Source organism: Hemiscyllium ocellatum, chromosome 16 (genome assembly GCF_020745735.1).
Source record: "Hemiscyllium ocellatum isolate sHemOce1 chromosome 16, sHemOce1.pat.X.cur, whole genome shotgun sequence".
NCBI classification, from domain to species: domain Eukaryota; kingdom Metazoa; phylum Chordata; class Chondrichthyes; order Orectolobiformes; family Hemiscylliidae; genus Hemiscyllium; species Hemiscyllium ocellatum.
In genome coordinates, this window is record NC_083416.1 from 2,726,025 (window position 1) to 2,747,168 (window position 21,144).

The 21,144-nt window shown below is 45.4% G+C and overlaps 1 protein-coding gene across 4 annotated transcripts in view; it reads left to right on the plus strand.

Annotated features, from left to right (window-relative positions):
• Positions 1-3,070: 3,070 nt before the first annotated feature.
• Positions 3,071-21,144, plus strand: part of rmnd5b (required for meiotic nuclear division 5 homolog B) — an 89,621-nt gene continuing 71,547 nt past the window's right edge. For 3 of the 4 annotated variants that reach the window (XR_009645529.1, XR_009645528.1, XM_060836999.1), the window contains exons 1-4: positions 3,071-3,777; positions 9,314-9,459; positions 14,688-14,825; positions 17,024-17,124. Coding sequence is in view for 2 of the 4 variants with exons in the window: in XM_060836999.1 (XP_060692982.1) it covers positions 3,639-3,777; positions 9,314-9,459; positions 14,688-14,825; positions 17,024-17,124 (524 nt within the window). In the remaining 2 variants the exon portion in view is untranslated. The remainder of the gene's footprint in view (positions 3,778-9,313; positions 9,460-14,687; positions 14,826-17,023; positions 17,125-21,144) is intronic. The other variant, XM_060837000.1, reaches the window with a different exon arrangement.

Consider the following 21,144-nt stretch of genomic DNA (forward strand, 5'->3'; position numbering starts at 1 on the left):
AATGGGCTCCATGGATGCATGGTTGTCCTCCCTGATGGTCAGGGCTGTGCACACCACCTTCTGTAGTTTCTTACATTCTTGTGCAGGGCAGATGCCGTACCAGGTCATTATGCCGCCAGTCAGTATGCTTTCAATGGTGCATCTGTAGAAGTTGGTGAGGCGTCCTAATGGATATGCCGAATTTCCTGAGCTGCCTGAGGGAGAAGAAGGGTCATTGTGCTTCTTGACTGTCGCATCTACATGAGACAATTATGACAGGTTGTCGATTATTGTCACTCTCAGGAACTTGACATTCTCATAAAATCATATTGAATTGTTCCAATTATATTATGGCTTTCCATGTGTATTATTAAGTCTCCCTTAATAATAGATTCCCAGAAAATTACAGATGACTGCTTTCAAACTAACTGGCCCCTGTTTTCGCTCTCCCTCCTTTCCTGAATATCAGTGTTACAATAGCTAAGGACTATTCCAGAATCTAGGGAATTTAGGAAACTAATTGTCAGTGTAGCTACCTCTTTTGGAACACATGGCATTCATCAAGTCATAGAGTCATAGAGATAGTCTAGAGTCCTTGGGCATTATTAGGCTTTAGTCCCTTTAGTTTCTTCAGTTTTCTTTTCTATCTGTATGGATATTCCTTGCTCAGTTTTTGTGTTTGAGCAGAATTTATTTTTGTTCAACATTTTGCATTGTTTCTTCAAAAGGTTTTACATTGTTTATTTGGCATCATACCTTTAAGTCAGTCTTGCCAATTGAACATAACCAGCTTTCCTCTCAGACAGCTTAGAGACTGACCTTTGCATCCAATCTCGAACATCCATGGAGAGGGAACGTGCAGAATCCACTGGCACAGTACAGGCCTTTCATCACGTGATGCCCACCATTACACCCAGAGATGGCATTTTAACTTTGATATGTTTTGTAGTTGTTTTGTAACTTTTCATTAACGTTCTAATCTTTTGTTATGTTGCCTCATCATAAAAACAGTAATTGAAAAGAGTAATACTGCCCTGAGGTGCTCCCTTGATGACCAAGATAATAAGTGCACAATCCATTGTTTAGTCAGACAGTCCCAGTTGGATAGCAGTCTGTACAGAGTTGGCTCACCTCAGCTATAATGGGCAAGAGGATCATAACACTTAGTATCCCTGGGATAGTGAAAGGAGTATCAGCCACTTTGGTTATTCTTCAATGACTGATTGTGGATGGTGAATAAATGTTAGGACAAGGCTCAAGTTATATCCAATGGAGTTTATAAGAATAAAAGAGAGGGGTCTTAACAGGGTAGATGTAAAGAGTGTATTTTCTTTTATGGAAGAATCTAAGTGTCACTGTTAGAATTTAGACAATTTATTTTTTTCTCAAAGGGGTCATAGTTCTTTGGAACTGTTTTCCTGAAAAGATGGAAGCAGAGTCACACAGCACAGAAACAGGTCAATCAGTCCATGCTGCCTATAATCCCATACTAAACTAGTCCTATTTGCCTGCATTTGGCTCATATCCTTCTCAACCTTTTCTATTCATGAACTTATCCAAATGTCTTTTAAACGTTGTAACTGTACCGACACCCGCTATTTCCTCTGGAAGTTTATTCTGTACACAAACTACTCGGTGTAAAAAGCTTGTCCCTCATGTCTTTTTAAAACCTTTTCTTCTCTCACCTCAATAATATGCTCCCTAGATTTGAAATACCCCACCCAAGGGAAAAGACACCTGCCCTTCACTTTATCTATACTCATGATTTTATCAATGTCTTTAAGGTCAACCCTCAAACAACCTACATGCCAGTGAAAAAAACGTTTTTGCATGTTTTAAAAGCAGAGGTGGACCAATTCCTGTTCAGCAAAAGGGTGAAAAGTTATCATGGGTGGGCAGGAATGTGGATTTGAGGTCACAACCAGATCAATTATGGTATTAATGAATCCCACCACCTGATGAAGGGGCAGTGCTCCGAAAGCTTGTGATTTCAAATAAACCTGGTGTCGTGTGACCTCTGACCATAGTATGAATGGTAGAGCAGGATGTAGAGGCTGAATGGCCTACAACTACTCCTTGGTTGTGGCTTGAGTGTGGCTCAGATGTGTCACGTCCAGCTGCCTGGCTTGCTGTGTTCTTCCAGCCTCCTGTTTGTCTACTTTGTAAAAACCAAATAACTTGACATTCTTCGCACTCTCTCATTACAAACTGTCACTTAACTCCACAGCACACGACACAAGTCGCAAGCTTGAAGAGGCTAGTGAAACATGGAAGGGCCAAGCCTGCACTGAGCTAAACAGGAGACCTAGCCTGTGAGAAATCCAGAGTCCATTCCCAGAACATTCCCTGGAAGTTGATTACTTGTTTACAAGTTCCAGCATCTGTGAGCCACACTCACAAAACCTGATTGTGACACTCACTGAGGACAGGCCTCCCTTGTCAAACAACTCTCACAAGGAGGGGTTAGGTCACCCACATCTCAGTGAGTTCACAATGCACAAAAGTTAACCTGGTGATCTCTGACTTTTGACCCTGAAACCCCAGCAGGTTCTGATGGAGCCTTCTAACAGTCTGTTCCACTGTTGACACACAGGGAGGACAGTCATCTATAATTACACACAATTAGTATATTTTAAAGAAATAAAGACGACATTAACCGGAAGGCATAAATTAAATTAATTTATCACCTGTATTTAATACAAACCACATTTACAATCAAAACAAAAGGACTTCAGGAGGAGCTCTTTATCATCCTTCATCCCTCCCAGTAAATGGTACATCCCATTCGCTCCTGTCTCCTGTTACTTCCTGATGGACTGTCCCATTAACTTTACAGGAGGGGGAGGGTTGGAGCTGACTTGGTGTGTTGTCACAAGCGTCAGGAATGAGGCATAGAGGTGACTGCAGGGCACGCAGGTTGTAATTAGAATGTGTTTTAATAGCATGCTGCAAGGCTGGGCTGAAGTGCTGAGGGAATTGGGAGGCTGGAGGTAGCAGGGCCACCGTGACCCCCCCTGTGGGAGGAGTGGCAGGAGCCGCAGTCTATGTAGCAGTTTTTTTGTTGCAGCAGTGACAGTTGTTGTTGGGAGAGGACTGTCAGGAGCTGCTGCTGTTACAGCTACACTCATACTCATGTGTGCTCTTTCTGCTGTCATTGTGTGAGGATTGCAGCCTGCTGCTGGCGCTCTGAGTGGGGTTTGTCCCGGGCACTGCCACGATGTTTCTGGTGTGTGTTGCTGTGTTTCTGACTGTCTGTGTGTAAACTCAGGGGCTCACTTTCTGGAAGGCGTCCTCCAGACCAGCCCCTGTGTCTCTAGAGTGCCAGGGTCTATGACTGATGCTAAACTTTCAGCACTGAGTTTCCCAGCCAAGCTCTAGCCTGGCTCTGACTATGCCCACATCAGGGTCTGTCCTTTTGTCTTAAGTTCTGCTCTCTCATTCTACCATCCTGTGCCTGATGTTGTGGATTTAATGCTTTGTCTCAGCCAGTCCCTGATGCAGTTGGTTTAGCTACAAGGGTCCCTTGGGCCCCCTCCCAGGTACTTGTGTTTAGTGTGTGTTCTGTACCTAGAGTGGGTTTACCTGTGTAGGTCCTGCTGGCTGACTCTAAATTACCCCAGCCCTGTCTGTGTGTGTCTGTCCCTCTGTGTCTCTGCCTCATGGACCAGTGTGTCTGCGTGGAACGGGAGCTGGAGAAAGTGCTGCACAAGTTCCTAATGTATGGCCAGCACTGCGACCGCAGCTTGGAGGAACTGGTACAATATGTCAGCAGCCTCCGACAGGAGTTATCCAGTGCAGGTATGGTACTTGTGTAGATAGCTGAAAAATGTGTTGCTGGTTACTTGTGTAGATAGGTAATTGTGAAGGGTGTTAACTGTGGAATCAAGAAATTCTGCTTTAAAATTGTGACACAGTTACCAATCTGCAAACCGGCCACTATTTTGGTTTTCATATGGAGTGACCACCAGACCATCTGCAAGAAGAGCTCTGAAGAAGGGTTATACCTGAAACGTTGATTTCTCCACCTCCTGCCTGCCTTGCTGTGTTCTTTTAGCCTCCTCCCTGTATACACTGTAAGAATCAGCAACCTGTGGGGAAGAAAGAAAGAGATGAGGAATTTGTGTGGTGTTGAGAATATCCCACTAGTTGTTTTGATTGGAGTTTTAAATAGGTGGGATATTTAATGTTGCTGTGTTGTTACTTTATAATGTCAAACGTTGTATTTTGATCCTTCCCTTTTTTAAAAAAAAAATCTGTTCTTGTTTTGGAACACAGTTCTAGTGAAAATCTGTTCATTGAATGTTATGCTAAACAAGATACCATGCAATTCTCTTCTCCCGACCCTGAAATGTTGAATATCTGCAGTACTATTGTGCAGGGCTACCACTCAGTGCCATCCCACATCCTTGCTGTAATGGAACAGCCTCCAGGTTGAGCCTAACATTGATCGTCTTTCAGCTATTCAACTAATGAGGCCATCAAAGTCCAGCAAGGTCACCTCCTCATACAGCTGTTGCACTCCTGTTTGGGAGTAGAGATATTTCTTTTACTTGTTTTTTTAATAATAGGCCTCTGTCCTGATTGAGATCCTTGGTATTTAAAAATACTAATTTAAATTTGGAAAATCAGGGAGAATTGAGCAAAATTGAGGATATTCCTAATGGAGGAATTGTGGATGTATATTGGCTCTGATGAAGGGTCATCTAGACTTGAAAGGTTAGCTTGCTCCCTTTCCATGAATGTTGCCTGACCCACTGTGATCTCCAGTATTTTTTGTTTTCAGTACAGATTCCAGCATCTGCAGTAGCTTGCTCCCACATATTAGCTGTTGTTGGAAATGATGTTTCCAGACCTACACGCTGCAGTCAGACAGGTTCCTGTGTGCTCTCCACGTTCCTGATTCCAACAGATGAATATAAACAAACAATCATCTGTTTATATTCTTTGTCTCCAGTCTCCAGTTCTGTGATTTTAAATTTTTAAACTTACTTCAAACCCTCTTACCAAACAAAAAGGAAAAATAGATTGTTTTGGGAACTGTTCCCAAAATAATTAACAATCCGATCTGCAGGCACTACAGATGGGCTCATCCACCCTGAGACTTTAATCTCCTCTTGTTTCTGGGTACTGTGAATCCACAACAGCATTACACTGAAGCACTGAGTTTAATTAATGCAATGAGTCGGTGCTCATAATTTTTTTTAAAATGCACATTAAGGACATTGTTTCTACTTGTTTGGTGGCTGCACTTTACATTAGGGGAAGAACGGTGTTTTGGGGATTTGTGACTCTGGGTGGTACATGTGGTGAGAGAAATACTTAGAAACATTGCAATCCTTTTGGTAATGAAATTACCTAATCATGTATGTTATATCCCATGTGTCACATCACAGGGACACATGGTGTTCTGCTGAAATTAAACCAAATTGTTTAATCATTGAAACATACAAAGTTCCCAGCTGGCTTTTGAACCAGGTTGTGAAGTTTTAGATTTTAGGTGAATGACTGTCCACTGTTTGTTCAGCTGAACCACAGAGGTGAATGGTATCAGGAGAGAGGTCACTGTTTATCACACTTCCAAGATAGGAGAGTGTCGACATTTTTAATCAACCTGTCCGAACGTGTTATGACAAACCTCTGGAGCAGATGGGACGTGAAGTCAGAACCCCTGACCCAGAGGTGGGCATGTTACCACCTGAGGGGAGAGTATTGTGGAGTGCCTTAGGATGCTGCATGGTGAATCAATCTGCTCCTCGGATGCTGCCTGACCTGCTGTGCTTTTCCAGCACCACACTGATCTAGACTCTGATCTCCAGCATCTGCAGTCCTCACTGTTGGGAAGTTTGAATTCCTGTATTGTATGATCAGTGAGTTAAAAGTCCAGTTTCAGAAATACCACAACTTTTCCCATGATTGCTTGGCCCAGTCCCCTCTGGCGTGTTGCATGAGTATTATATAGACTTTTACTAGGATGGCCCCATCTATGTTTTTTTTTGGGGGTGCGGTGAGGACCGTTTGAATGGTTCGAAAACATCAGAAAACCATTCTCCACTGACTTCTGCAGTTTTTGACTCTGTTGCTGATTGACTGAATCCAACTTAAATCTCAAAGCTCTGTGTCAACGTCAGGGAGGAAGGAAAAGTAATTTTGTAGTAATAACATGTTCTTGGCCAATGGGAGGTGGGGTAGCCTGCCTCGAGGTTCCAAACCCCTTGTAACTGATGTTGGGTTGAGCCCCAGGCTCATCCTACCCTCTCCCATTTCCCCAGGGCGGGTTCTGAAGCCTGCAGTGAATCCATTGGATCTGGCAGGAAACCACTTAGAGCAAGCTTCTGTTTTAACCAGCACGCTGGATAAATCTGCAACAACTGTCGAACTCAAACACTGTAATGTCCCCGTGTTTATGGTGTAGGTATAACCCTCTGCACTACACTTCTATTAATTAGTGTGTCCTTTTATGTTGGTGTTTAGGAAGTATGTCACTGTTTTTACATATATTTTTATAGGCATATCCTAAAATGTTGCTAGGTCAGGGTTTGCTATGGTTATTCGTACCTCTTGATTATCCAGAATTCTTGATCAACCTGCACACTGCTGTTTCCCTTAGATGCTGCAGTAATAAAACTGTTTGCTGTAATTTTAATTGATAAAACAATTGAGAGTTTATCTAACCCTGGATTCAAAGTGTAGCTACTCCCTGAGCTGTCAGAAACTTGCCTGGGTCACCAAAGTGGGTACTCTGTGAAGCTAACAGACCAGGGGTAACTATAATAGAAGATGGGAGGAGGCCGTTTGGCCCTTCGAGCCATACAACCTGCTCCCCAGCCCTGTAGGGCAGAGGGGCTGATCAATCCGATCCCACTGCGAGGAAGGTGAGCATCTCCAGCCAGCCCCAAAGGACCAGCTCTCACAGCTTGGCCAAGGGCTGGCTACATGGTCTCGATCAACATGATGTGGAGGAGCCAGTGTTAGACTGGAGTGGACAAAGTTTAAAAATCTCACAACACCAGGTTATAGTCCAGCAGGTTTATTTGGACTATAACCTGGTGCTGTGTGATGTTTGACTTTGTCTACTGCTCTGTCTTTAACATGTTGACACTGTCTAGATGGGCTTTAGTCAGGTGATCAACAAGGTTCCCCATGGGAAACTGATCAGCAAGGTTAGATTTCACGGAATACAGGGAGAACTAGCCATTTGGATACAGAACTGGCTCAAAGGTAGAAGACAGAGGGTGGTGGTGGAGGGTTGTTTTTCAGACTGGAGGCCTGTGACCAGTGGAATGCCACAAGGATCAGTGCTGGGTGCTCTGCTTTTCATCATTTTATATAAATGGTTTGGATGTGAATGTAGGAAGTGTGGTTAGTAAGTTTGCAGATGACACCAAAATAGGAGGTGTAAGTGGTCAGCAAAGAGGGTTACCTCAGAACAATGCGGCCTTGATTGGATGGGCCAATGGGCTGAGGATTGGCAAATGGAGTTTATTTCAGATAACTGTGAGGTGTAGCATTTTGGTAAGGCAAACCAAGATAGGACTTGTACAGTTAATGGTTGGGGCCTGGGGAGTGTTCTTGAACAAAGACTGAACAAGGATGTTCCTGGATTTGGAAAGTTTGAGCTATAGGGAGAGACTCAATAGGCTGGGGCTGTTTCCCAGAGTGTTGGAGGCTAAGGGATAACCTTTGCAGAGGTTTATAAAATCATGAGTGGCATGGATAGGTTGAAAAGCTGATGTCTCTATTCTGGGGTGGGGGAGTCCAGAACTCTAGAGGGTATAGGTTTAAGGTGACAGGGGAAAAGTTTAAAAGGGACCTAAGGGACAACGTTTTCAGGCAGAGAGTGGTGTGTGTATGGAATGAACTGCCAGAGAAAGTGGTGGAGGCTGGTACAATTACAGCATTTAGAAGTCATCTGGATGCATACATGAGGGATATGGTCTGGGTGCTGGCAGGTGGGACTAGATTGGGTTAGGATATCTGCTCAGCATGGGTGAGTTGGAGCGGGGAGCGAGAGAGAGATGTGCACCGAGGGAAGGTGACAATATGCAATGGTGGAGGGGGGAACCTGTCATTGTGGTCCCTTTATCCAGAAGTCCCTCCTCTGTCACAATTCCACCTGGCCCCTCTGGGTAGGGAAATCCAGCAGTGGGATCCCCAGAATCTACTCTTTTCTAAGCCCCTGTATCATTAGGATGTTGAATGTTCTGTGGTTGCTCCCAAAATGGGGATTGTCATCTATAATATTTCACGATACAAATGATGGAAAACACTGAAGAGTTCTGGTTGTGATGGGGAAAGAGATTATCTGTCCAAATGTGCCATCTCTCACGAGTGTCGAACTAGATTTAGAATACTTTACTTATCAGTGTGGAAACCGGCCTTTCAGGCCAACAAGCCCACACCTACCTTCTGAAGAGCAACCCACCCAGTCCCAATCCCCTACATTACCCCTTCACCTAACACTATGGGCAATTAAGCGTGGCCAATTCACCTAACCTGCACGTTTTTTTGGATTGTGGGAGGAAACCGGAGCACCCGGAGGAAACCCACGCAGACACGGGGAGAATGTGCAAACTCCACACACACAGTTGCCTGAGGCGGGAATTGAACCCAGGACTCTGGCGCTGTGAGGCAACGGTGCTAACCACTGTGCCACCGTGCTCCTTTCACTTTCAAACAACACCACATCTCAAAAAGTCAAATGGACAAAGACATGGAAAGGAAACTTGCATCCATTATTCCAGCCCAGGGCAGGGCGTTCACAAATCTCCCGAATTTTTGCGTGTCCAGAGTGAGAAATGAGCTCCCGAGTCTGTGCACAGCAAGAAGTGGGTAGTGTGGCCTTAAAGGGATGTGGATCCATCCTAGCTGTAAAGTAATAGACCCTGTGTTTTCCCCTATCGTTCTAATAAACTCCTCACTCAAACTACCTACAGCACACTGTTGTACTGCAAAATGACATATTTATAGTTGGATAGCAATCTTTTTTTAAGACCAAAACCAAGTCGAGCTGTTCCCTGATCTGCAATAAAACATTTACTAGCAAAGCCCTTTAATTAACCTCTCGAATTTAAAACTATTTATAATTGCCTAAATTGTCCTATTTAGGCATAAGACAGTTGAACAGTGACCTTAAATGTAAAAGTTGAGTCAACTAATGTCTTCACCAGCTAAATTCATGTCCATTGCTCCCTAAGAGCCACTGTACGTTAGCAGTGCTTGTTGTTCGCAAACAGGTTACTGCAAGTGAGTATTGAATAGAAAGGTATTGTGCTCAGCAGGTGAGTTTTGGTGGCTCCGGAGTGATCAGTTTCTGTTGTGTGTTTTTGTCTTGCAGGTCGCCTCGATGCCCAGTTGTCAGCAACACTGTTGCTGGTCATGTCCCAGTGCTGTAAGAAGATAAAGGACACAGTCCAGAAACTGGCCTCCGATCACAAAGATATTCATGGCAGTGTCTCCAAAGTGGGAAAGGCTATCGACAGGGTATGTGCCATATTGTAAGACCTTTCCAATTTCTCTCTCTGTCTCTCTCCCAACTTTACTGTTGGCTGTGACCATATTAATCATCAACTTTCTGTTGTCCTATGAGAGATCCCTGCGAGATCTCTCTGCCTCTCCAGGTCTTGCTCCATTTTTGGCAGCCTTATGTTCATCTGCTAAGCTCAAACTTTGGAATAGCTTCCCAAAATCCTCTTTGAGACATTCTTTTTAAAAACAACCTTTCACCCTGTCCTAATATCTCCTCCCAACTTTTGTCAAATTGTTTCATAAATTAACACAAGACATTCTTAGGAGCATTATTACATTAAAGTTACTTTATAAATATGATATTGTTGTCTTGGCAATATGAAACTATATATCTGCTTTTGAATTTATAAAATATTGCTATCCATATTGGGGGAGGTGATGGTGTAGTGTGTTATTACTTAATGACTTTGGTAACTCAGAGACCTGGGGAATGGCCTAGCAAGCCACTCCGTTGTCAATAGCTTTAAACAGAAAAGGAAAGGATTGAGACCAGACAGATCATCTGGCATTGACCTAGGTATTGGCAAACACAGTGGTGTCAACTCTGCAAAATCCTCATCATTAAATCTGGGGGCCAGTGCCAAAATAGGGAAAGCTGCCTCACAGCCGAGATGAGCAACAGCCCGACATTGTCACACTGAGAGAATCAAACCTCACGGATGATGTCCCATATACCACCGAGACTGTCCTGTGGGACAACTCCAGCATAGTGACAGTGCAGTGGCTTACAGTCTGGAAGGAGTTATCCTGGGGTTGTCCTCAGTGTTAACTCCCCAGGAAGTCTCATGGCATCAGGTCACACGTGGGAAAGGAGACCTGCTGGTGATGATTAAACAACCTGCTGGAGGAGTTGGCTCCCCAAATATTCCCATCCGCAATAATGTGGGAGCACAGCACCTAAGTGCCAAAGGTAAGGCTGATGTGTTTGTTACAATCATCAGCCACAAGTGTTGAGTGGTTCACAACATCACATAGACCAGTCTTCAGCCAATTTGATTCACTTCATGTATTGTCCAAAAACAGTTAGAGGCACTGGGATACTGCAAAGTCTTTGGGCCCTGACAACATTCCATCAATAGTACTGAAGACTATTGCCGCTCCTCTAGCTAAGCTGTTCCAGTACAGTTACTGCGCCGACATTGATCTGTCAATGTGGAAAATTGCCCAGAAATGCCCTGTACAGAAAACGCAGGACAAACGCACCCCGTCCAGTTATCGCCCAATTGGTCACCTCTCGATCATCAATAAAGTGATGGAAATCAGCCCAATTGATTGGCAGCGCATCCACCTTCCCCACACCCCCCCCCCCCCCCCCCCCCCCGCCCCCCACCACCACTGACATCTATAAGATTTAATACAACAACTCAACAATGATCCTTAGACAGCAGCTTCCAAACTTGTGAGCACTTCCTTCAGGAAGGGCCAGGACAGCAGTTACTCGGGAATATCATCACCTGCAAAATCCCCTCCAAGCTGCTAGTAGTTCTGACCTGGAAGTGCATTGCCACTTCCTCAGTGTCACTGGAGCTGGAACGTCCTCCCTAACAGCATTATGGGTCTGCCTACACCACACGCACATCCATATTTCAATATGGCAGCTCACCCCCACTATCTCAAGGGCATTAGGAATGGCGCACTCATTCATTCCATGAATGAATTAAAAAGGAACTGATGCTGTATCTGTTTCTGGTCCTTGAGCTGACCGAAATCCCCGAGCAGGTACCTGTGTGTTACTCCTAAATACCCACTGGGAGTTCATAATGCTCAAACCATTCTCTGAGAGCTCTCAAATGCTTTTGAAATTTTAGATACGTTATGCCTTTGTTTTTTGTTTTCAAACTCCTTTTGGGACAATGGCTTCCTCAAAACAGAATCTGTTGGTGAATGATTTCAGGCTTTATTTTGCTTTATCCTGTCATAAAGTTAGGCATGACTGGCAAGGTCAGTCTCGCATGTCCATTGCTCTGACACTGAATGACTGACTTGGCAAGACCAGGTAAGAATAGCAGATTTCTAAAAGAATGTTAATGAATAGTTCTTCCGATAATCAATAATAGTTTGTAGTTGACGTTGTTGAGACAAGCTCATCATATCAACATTGTTTTTCTCCTTTTTTTTATGAATTGAATTTTGAAGCTGCCATCTGCTCTGGTGGGATTTGAACCCATTTCCATGTCAGCATTATTCTGGGATTTGGACTATTGGTTCAGTGACATTATTGTAGTGATTGTAATGAGGTCAGCCAGGTGGACCTCATAGAATCTGAGTTCCCTGTTTGGGGCTGTTAATCCGGTCCAATCAGGGAGCCCTGGTTGGCAGATATAAGCAGGACTCACTGTGTCTCACACCTGCGCGCACACACCTGGGGAGCTGGGGGAAAAAATAAGCACTACCGCAGTTAGGCGGTAGTGCAGGGATAAAGAAGGGAAAACAAATGAGCAGGAGATTCCCTTTGTGAAGGGAAGGAAAAAAAAAGAAAAAAATATATAACCAGGAGATTTCTTTAAAAAAAATAAGCAGGACTCACTGTGTCTCACACCTGTGCACGCACACCAGGGGTGCTGGCGAAAAAATAAGCACGACTGCAGTTAGGCGGTAATGTGGGGGTTTTTAAAAATAAATAAATAAAAATATAAACAGGAGTGTCAGAGGTTCTGCTCATTGAGAGAACTGGATCAGTGTGTGTGTGGGCATGCAAGGACTCTCCCCTCTGACACCTTCAAGGGGGAAAGGGGACTATCCCTGGAAAAAAAAGACAAGCAGGACTTACTGTGTCTCACCTGCGCGCACACACCAGGGGTGCTGGGAAAAAAATAAGCACTACCGCAGTTAGGCAGGAGTGTGGGGGTAAGAAAAAAGAGAAAAAAGTTTTAAAAAAAAATAAAGACAGGAGTGTCAGCTATCTTGCTCACTCTAAGACTTGGCCCTGAGGGAGCTGGACCAGTATTCAAGGACTCTCTTCTTGATTGCTTCAGAGGAAGGGGTAACTGATTCTGGGACTGGCCGGCCCCCAGCCAGTGAGGGAGGAGGAGGAGGAAGGAGAAGAGAGGAAGAAGGAGGTGAGCGTTCTGAGGCATAAAAATAAGCAGGAGTCTAAAAAGATAAGCGCTACCAGTTAGTTGATCGTGTGGGGGAAAACTAAAAAGAAATAATCAGGAGATTTAGAATCTCCTCAGTTTAGGGGACTGACTCTGCTGGCTGGGCCACAGTCGGTGTGTTCTTGCTGCTGCTCTGTGATTTGGAGGAGGAGGAGGAGGAGGAGAGTTTCCTTTTCTCTTCCCTTTTCCCCACCCCCCCCCCCCTCCTTTCCAGGGAAGTTATTTTTCAAAAAAAATTTTAAACCGTAATCGAGATTGTGGTGCTGGAAAAGCACAGCAGGGTCAGGCAGCATCCGTGGAGCAGGAGAATTGACATTTCGGGCATAAGCCCTTCATCAAGAAGGAATTATACATTCTCCAGCATCTGCAGTCTTCACTTTCTCCAGATATAAAGAGGAGTGTCAGAGGCACTGTCCTTTCTCCTGAGCCAGCTCAGTACTGTGCACCTGTAACTAAAAGCTGACCTGGTGACAGATACCGGCCTCTGCGGAGTTATTTCAGTTACCTCTGCACTGCTGTGTCAGCTTACTAATAAGGTACCTGGTCATACTAACATTGGGATTCCTGATTACACCATTCTGTTGGCCTTCCTTGCATTATTACCTTTGCTTTATGGGAGTATCTGATACAGATTGAATAACAAAAGATCCTGTGGTGTCATGGGCCAGAAATTTGAAGCAGTAAAGCATATAAACACTGATTTAAAGGGACACTTGGTTATGTTTTCTCTCCAGTCAGGCCAGTAATTCTATTGTTTCAGAAAACAATCACACAACACCAGATTATAGTCCAACAGGTTTAATTGGAAGCACTAGCTCCTTCACCAGGTGGTTGTGGGCCAGTGCTCTGAAAGCTAGTGCATCCAAATAAAAGTGTTGGACTATAACCTGGTGTTGTGTGGTTTTTAACTTTGTCCACCCCAGTCCAACACCGGCTCCTCCAAATCAATCTGAGCAGAGACCATGATCTCTGTTTGTGAATGGAAAGAGGATCAGATGGTAAATCTTCAGCAAACAGCTCTTCTCTACCATCCAGTAACTGCTCAGGTGTTGTTGTTCTTTAACTGATGCTGCACTAGAGACAGGTCACCCAAGGGTGTGCACAAGAGACTTGAAACAATGAAGAAGGGAATAAAAAGGCAAGAGTGACATGGTGGCTTAGTGGTTAGCACTGCTGCCTCACAGCGCCAGGGACCCAGGTTCGATTCCAGCCTCGGGTGCTTGTCTGTGTGGAATTCGCATGTTTTCCCTGCGTCTACGTGGGTTTCCTCTGAGTGCTCTGGTTTCCTTCCAAAGATATGTAGGTTAGGTGGTTCGGCCACGCTAAATTGCCCCACAGTGTTCAGGGATGTATTGGTTAGGTGGATTACAGGGGTAAGGTAAAGGGGCTGGGTCTGGGTAGGATGCTCTTCGGAGGGTTTGTGTGGGCTGAATGGCCTGTTTCCACGCTGTAGGAATCTTATGCTTTATTTTTCTGGAAAGGAGAAAAATCGGAACATTGCAATTGCAATCCAATGAAGAGTAAGTACATGATAAATAGGAATGAATTGATTGTTGATGGAAGAGACAGAGACGGTTTAAACCCTCAAGCCTGACCTTGCAGAATGTAACTACTGTCTGGTCTATTCTGTAATCTCTGCTCCTAGAGAACATTGTCTGTGTCAGAGTCCCATGTTGTACCAACAGGATTAGTGAGTTTTTTTTTCAGTGGTTAGTACTGCTGCCTCGCAGCGCCAGGGACCCAGGTTCGATTCCCGTGTTGGGTGACTGTCAGTACGGATTCTGCCATTCTGAATGTGCACATTCTCCCCGTGTTTGGGTGGGTTTCCTCCCACAGCCCAAAGATGTGCAGGTCAGGGTGAATTGGCCATACTTAATTACCCATAGTGTTAGGTGCATTAGTCGGAGGGAAATTCATCTGGGTGGGTTACTTTTCGGAGAGTAGGTGTGGACTTGTTGGGCTGAAGGGCCTGTTTCCACACTGTAGGGAATCTAATCTTTGTTTAAAAAAAAGCACGAGGGTTTCTCAGTGAATTTGCACCTAAATGGAGATTCTGTCTGCTGACTCTTTTGTTGTGTTATGTAGAACTTCGACACTGATGTGAGTGCTGTGGGCGTAGACGGTGTCTGGGATTCCAGTGAGAAGCAGCAGTCCTTGAGTGAGGCTGTAGTCGAACATTTGTACCGACAGGGGTTGTTAAATGTTGCTGAAGAACTGTGCCAGGTAAGTGTGTGTCTGTACAGAATGGCTGTCCCACGCGCAGTGGCTGAGACTAGGGCCTGTCCATGGTGGTTAAACGTTCACTTCCTCCCATGTGTACTACCCACACCAACAATCCAATCCCAATGTCCTTCCATAAGGAAGGACAAGGACCCCACTCGCTACAAGTTATCGACCAAGTCTGCATCTTCCGAGCTTGGAACTATACTGTTGTTCCTGACTCCCAAAACTCCCTCAGAAACAACACTGTGTGTGTTTCTATACTGTAGCAGTTTAAGAGGGTGTCTCACCTTTCCTATTGGGAATGTCATTAGTGACACCCACATTCCAGGAATGATTTCTTTTTAAAAAGAAGCTATCTGCATATGGTGCCTCACCCTTCCCTCTGTTGTGGACAAATATCGTCATTGGGACAGTTATACAATCAGAATCTGAAAGGCATGCAGATGCTGGGTGCTGGGATGAGGAAATGTGCTGTTGTGACACAAGCAACTCTTTTTTTTTAATCTTTGAACTGTACAAAAGTAGATCTGGGGCTCCGGATGTCTCCATCAGGAATGATAGGGACAGTCTGGATCTTCTGATGATGGGTTTGCTTCTGTGGTAACAATCCAAGTGACAGGCCTGATTTCTACAGACACTACATGAATGAGATGACTAGAAGAAACCGTGCTATGGGGCTGTATCCCTGTTCCCAGCAGCTGCTGGCTCCGTTACCAGGGGATGGGACTCCGATCGAAGACGGCAGATTAAGAGAACGTGGAGCTCGGATTTGCTCCACAATCTGAAATGCTGCTGGAAGGATGGTGGAAAATCTAATTGTAACTTTCACAAGGGAATTGGTCAGTCCTTCTGGAATCATAAAGGGCAGTTACATCAGAGAGTGAGGCCATTTAGCCCATCATAGGATAGGATAAATAGACAAAGTCTTTTCCCTGGGGTCGGGGAGTCCAGAACTAGAGGGTATTTGGTTTAGGGTGAGAGGGGAAAGATATAAAAGAGACCTATGGGGCAACTTTTTCACGCAGAGGGTGGTATGTGTATGGAATGAGCTGCCAGAGGATGTGGTGGAGTGTGGTACAATTGCAACACTTAAGTATTTGGATGGGTATATGAATAGGAAGGGTTTGGAGGGATATGGGCTGGGTTCTGGCAGGTGGGACTAGATTGGGTTGGGATATCTGGTCGGCATGGACAGGTTGGACTGAAGGGTCTGTTTCCATGCTGTACATCTTTATGACTCTATGGACATCAGACTAGATGAAAGAGAAAGTTGTGGGGAAGGGGTGTGAGGTGTGGGACTAATTCAAAAACTCCCCTTCAAGGGGCAGCACGACATGACGGCCAACTCCTTCTGTAATTGAGGTCATCTCCTGTGGTGAATGGGAGAGGTGTGGTTTTGAATTACAAAGTGTGTGTGCAGACTTGTCTAGACCACCTGATGAAGGAACAGCGCTCCGAAAGCTAGTGCTTCCAATTAAACCTGTTAGACTATAACCTGCTGTTGGGTGATTTTTAACCTTGTCCACCCCATCCCAACACCAGCATCTCCAAATCATTCCAATCCATTCAGTTAGGTAGTTCTGAAGTGTAGTTACTGCTACAAAGTAAGAAAGGCAGGAATTAATTTGCGTGGAGCTTGGAGACAGTAAGGACTGTAGGAGGTGGAAGTCAGAGCCAATAGGTGTGCAGCTGAAAAAGCCCAGCAGGTCAGACAGCATCCGAGGGGCAGGAAAGCCAGCATTTCAGATCCAAAACCCTTCATCAGGGTAAATATTGTCACTATTCTCGCTATTCTTGACGAAGGGTTTTGGCACAGAACATTCACTTTCCTGCCTCTCGGATGCTGCCTGACCTGCTGTGCTCCTCCAGCTTCACCTCTATTGCCTATCATTGGATAGCAATGAGTTGATGAGCACATTGTCAGGTTGGCTGGGACACCAGGGAATCGCCTTCAAGAGTGTCAGGTGATCTCTTTGCATCGTCCCTGAGGGGACAGCTGGCCCTCCACCAGTGCAGCACCCCCTCAGTATTGCATAGAGTATCAGCCTGGGTATAGGTCTCTGGAATGGGAGATTAAAGCCACATTGTCCACCTTGGAACAGGACCTGTCACTACCTGGATTACAACGGTTACTGTAAATTCTGGTAGAATGTTAGTTATACTGAACACGTTGTGATACATCCTATTTTTTCCTCTAGGAATCTGGAATATGTATTGATCTCAGTCAGAAGGAGCCTTTTCTGGAATTGAACAGGATTCTAGAGGCACTACGAATGCGAGACTTAAGGCCAGCATTGGAGTGAGTCACTTCCTTGATTCCAATTTCCTCCTTTTTATCCCTTCCTCTGCCTGACCCCACTTTGGTAAGGTGACCAGGTCTACTGAGACCCTGATACTACCCAGAGTGTTGTATTACTCCAACCCTTCTCACTGATTCTCTGAGCATTTCAATTTATTGGCGATATCCCACTTACTCCCAATCATGTGTGGATTTTGATATAAACTTCATTCATTGACGCTGGCTTTAAAAAGAGTAGCGTCACCGATAGGCAGGACAGTAAAGAAGACATTTAGCACATTTGCCTTCATTGGTCAGAGTATTGAGTACAGGAGTTGGGAGGTCATGTTGCGGCTGTACAGGACATTGGTTAGGCCACTTTTAGAATATTGTGTGCAGTTCTGATCTCCCCGCTGAAGAAAGAATGTTGTGAAGCTTGAAAGGGTTCAGGAAAGATTTACAACGATTTTGCCAAAGTTGGAGGATTTGAGCTACAGGGAGAGGCTGAACAGGCTGGAGCTGTTTTCCCTGGAACGTCGGAGGCTGAGGGGTGACATTATGGCGGTTTATAAAATCATGAGGGGCATGGGTAGGATGAAAACTGAGGTCTATCCCCAGGGTGGGGCAGTTCAGAACTAGAAAGCATAGGTCTAAGATGAGAGGGGAAAGATTTAAAAAGGACATAAGGGGCAACCTCTTCACACAGAGGGTGGTGCGTGTATGAAATGAGCTGCCATAGGAAGTGGTGGAGGCTGGTACAATTGTAACATTTAAGAGGTATCTGGATGGGTATATGAGTAGGAAGGGTTTAGAGAGATATGGGCCGGGTGCTGGCAAATGGGACCAGATTAATTTAGGATATCTGGTCAGCATGGATGAGTTGGACTGAAGGGTCTGCTTCCTTGCTGTACATCTGTGTGTGACTCTGTCACTTTTCTCAGCTAGCTGTGTGAGTGTGAGGTGGGCTCTGACCCGGAAGGTTGCTGAATTGCCTGAAGTGTGCTGTGAAACCGGTATTGACGCAGCTGAAGCACCCGTTTTCTTTACATTAGTTCTGCTTCCCCTCAATTTCCCCTTCATTCAGGGATTTGTGATGGTCCCATACATCTGTCAGCTTTTAAAATTGGCATGGTTTGGGTTTTGATTCTGACAGAGCTGCACCCAGAGGGACCTGTGCAGCAATAATGCTCCAGGGATCCCTCTCTGTTACTGCAGTTTCAGAATCCTGCCATTATTAGCCTACCACTCGGACAGGTTGGCTGCATTTAAACATGATGGGGGGGGTGCTGGGGTTGGATTGGGGTGGACAAAGTCAGAAGTCACTTGACACACCCCACTCCTGGCACCCTCCCCTGCCACTACAGGAAGTGCAAAACCTATGCCCACACCTCCCCCCTCACCTCCATCCAAGGCCCCAAACGATCCTTCCACATCCGACAGAAATTTACCTGTACCTCCATCAATGTCACCTACTGTATCCATTGCACCCGATGTGGTCTCCTCTACATTGGGGGAGACCTTATGGATTGTTTCAGAGAACATCTCTGGGACACCTGCACCAACCAACTCCACCGCCCTGCGGCTGAACACTCCAACTCCCCCTCCCGCTCCACCAAGGGCATGCAGGTCCTGGGCCTCCTCCACCGCCAAACCCTGACCACCCGACGCCTGGAGGAGGAACCCCTCTTCTTCCGCCTTGGGAACCTGCAACCACATGGGATCAATGTGAATTTCAACAGCTTCCTCATTCACCGCGCCCCCCCCCCCCCACATTTATCCCAGTCCCAAGCCTCTAACTCTGCACCACCCTCCTGACCTGTCTATCACCTTTCCTACCAATCCGCTCCAGCCTCCTGTCCGACCAATCACCTTCTCCCTCACCCTCATCTACCTATCACATCCTCCCATGTATCTCCCAGCTCCCCACAAGCCTCATCCTGATTAGATTAGATTACTTAGTGTGGAAACAGGCCCTTCGGCCCAACAAGTCCACACCGACCCGCCGAAGCGCAACCCACCCATACCCCTACATTTACCCCTTACCTAACACTACGGGCAATTTAGCATGGCCAATTCACCTGACCCGCACATCTTTGTGACTGTGAGAGGAAACCGGAGCACCCGGAGGAAACCCACGCAGACACGGGGAGAACGTGCAAACTCCACACAGTTAGTTGCCTGACTAATTGAACCCAGGTCTCAGGCGCTGTGAGGCAGCAGTGCTAACCACTGTGCCACCGTGCCGCCCTGATGAAGGGCTTGTGCCCGAAATGTCGATTCTCCTGCTCCTCAGATGCTGCCTGGTCTGTTATGCTTTTCCAGCATCACTCTGTCAACCCATTTCCTCCCAGGTTATAGTCCAACAGGTTTGTTTGAAATCACAAGCTTTCTGCATCAGCACTAGCAACCCCACATCATCACCTAAGAGCTGTTACATTCAGAAACAAGACTTGAGAACGCCACAAAGTAATCTTGTTTAATATTCCGACATTAAATAATCTTTGTGTTGTCTATACCTGCTTTGATGTTGTTCTGTAGTTTCAGTCGTTTCTCTTTAAATGCATTGTGTGAATTTGCACACGTTCTGACTTTTTCGCCTGCTGTTGGAGTAAGTGGAATGAACAGATTTTGATTTTAGTTTTAGTTCTGGTATTTTGCCCACCCTGAGCTGATGAATGTTTCAGCGAATTATCAAATATAGTAATAGATTCAGTGAGACTTCATAAACCTGCTCAACATCACCACCCCCTGGCCAGCACCTGTAACTGTATATTGGAAGCAAGTGTTTGAAGAATTTCCATTCTAAGTGTTTATGTAGGCGGTGTTCAATGCTAACTGTTGATATAAACAGCTTGACAGTGTTTTGTAACAACGGGAAATTGAATAGGATCTGCACGTACAGACAAACTATCTGTCTTGGTCCTCCCTGAGCTCTCTACATGTTGTCTTTGACACAATCGATTACACCTCACTAATTTGCTTCTCCTCCTGTGTCTAACTCCATGGGATTGTCTGTTGTAGCTTCCACTCAGACCTGCAATCACAGGCAGAGTGTCTCCATCCCCTTCCTACCTGTCCACTCGAGTTCCCAAGCTTCTATTCTAGGCTTCCTTCGCTTCCTCCTTCATATATATGGAAACAGACCCTTCGGCCCAACCAGACCATGCTGATCATAATCCCAACCAAACTAGTCCCACATGCCTGCTCCTGGGCTGTAGCCCTCCAAACAGGCTGAGCTGGGAGCAGAGTCCCGGTCAGAGCCCGGAGTGGGAGCAGAGAGAGCATGGGCTGGCCAAGGGAGAGAGTCCTGGAGGCGATTCCAGAACAAATGGGAGGCCTCATGTTCTATGACTTGACGGGCATGAGCTCAGTGAGAAAGGGCTATAACGCAAGTACTTTTAAAGATGCTTTTTATTCTCATTCTGGGCTTTTAAACTCTGTATTCTCACGTTAGTCTTTTTTTCCTACTATTTCAATTCTGTGACAACACTTAAGGTATCTGTTGCTAGGTGCCCTGTACCTAAGATGGCGCTGAGAGGCGATTACACACTTTTCACTGCCCTTGCTCGAGTGCATGTGACAGTAAAGGCTATTGTGTTCTATTCACGTCCTTCTCTAAATGTCTTTTTAACATTGAAATTGTACCCACGTTCGCCACTTCCTGAGGAAGTTCATCTCACATGTGATCCGCCCTCCTGTGGGGAAAAAAATGAAAATCTTATGCTCGAAACGTCAACTCTCCTGCTCCTCGGATGCTGCCTGACCTGCTGCGCTTTTCCAGCAACACACTCTCTACTCTGATCTCCAGCATCTGCAGTCCTCACTTTCTCCTTTTTTTTAAAAAAATGTCCCTCTCCTCTCGCCTTAAAAATATGCCTCTTAGTCTTAAAATCCCCCATCCTAGGGAAAAGAGCCCTACCATTAACTCTATCTATACCCCTCATTTATTTTACCCATGTCCTGTTTTTTTTCTTTATTTTCCATGGGGCATGGTCAGGCAGTATTTTTTGCCCATCCCTAATTGCCCAGGGGACTGTGAAG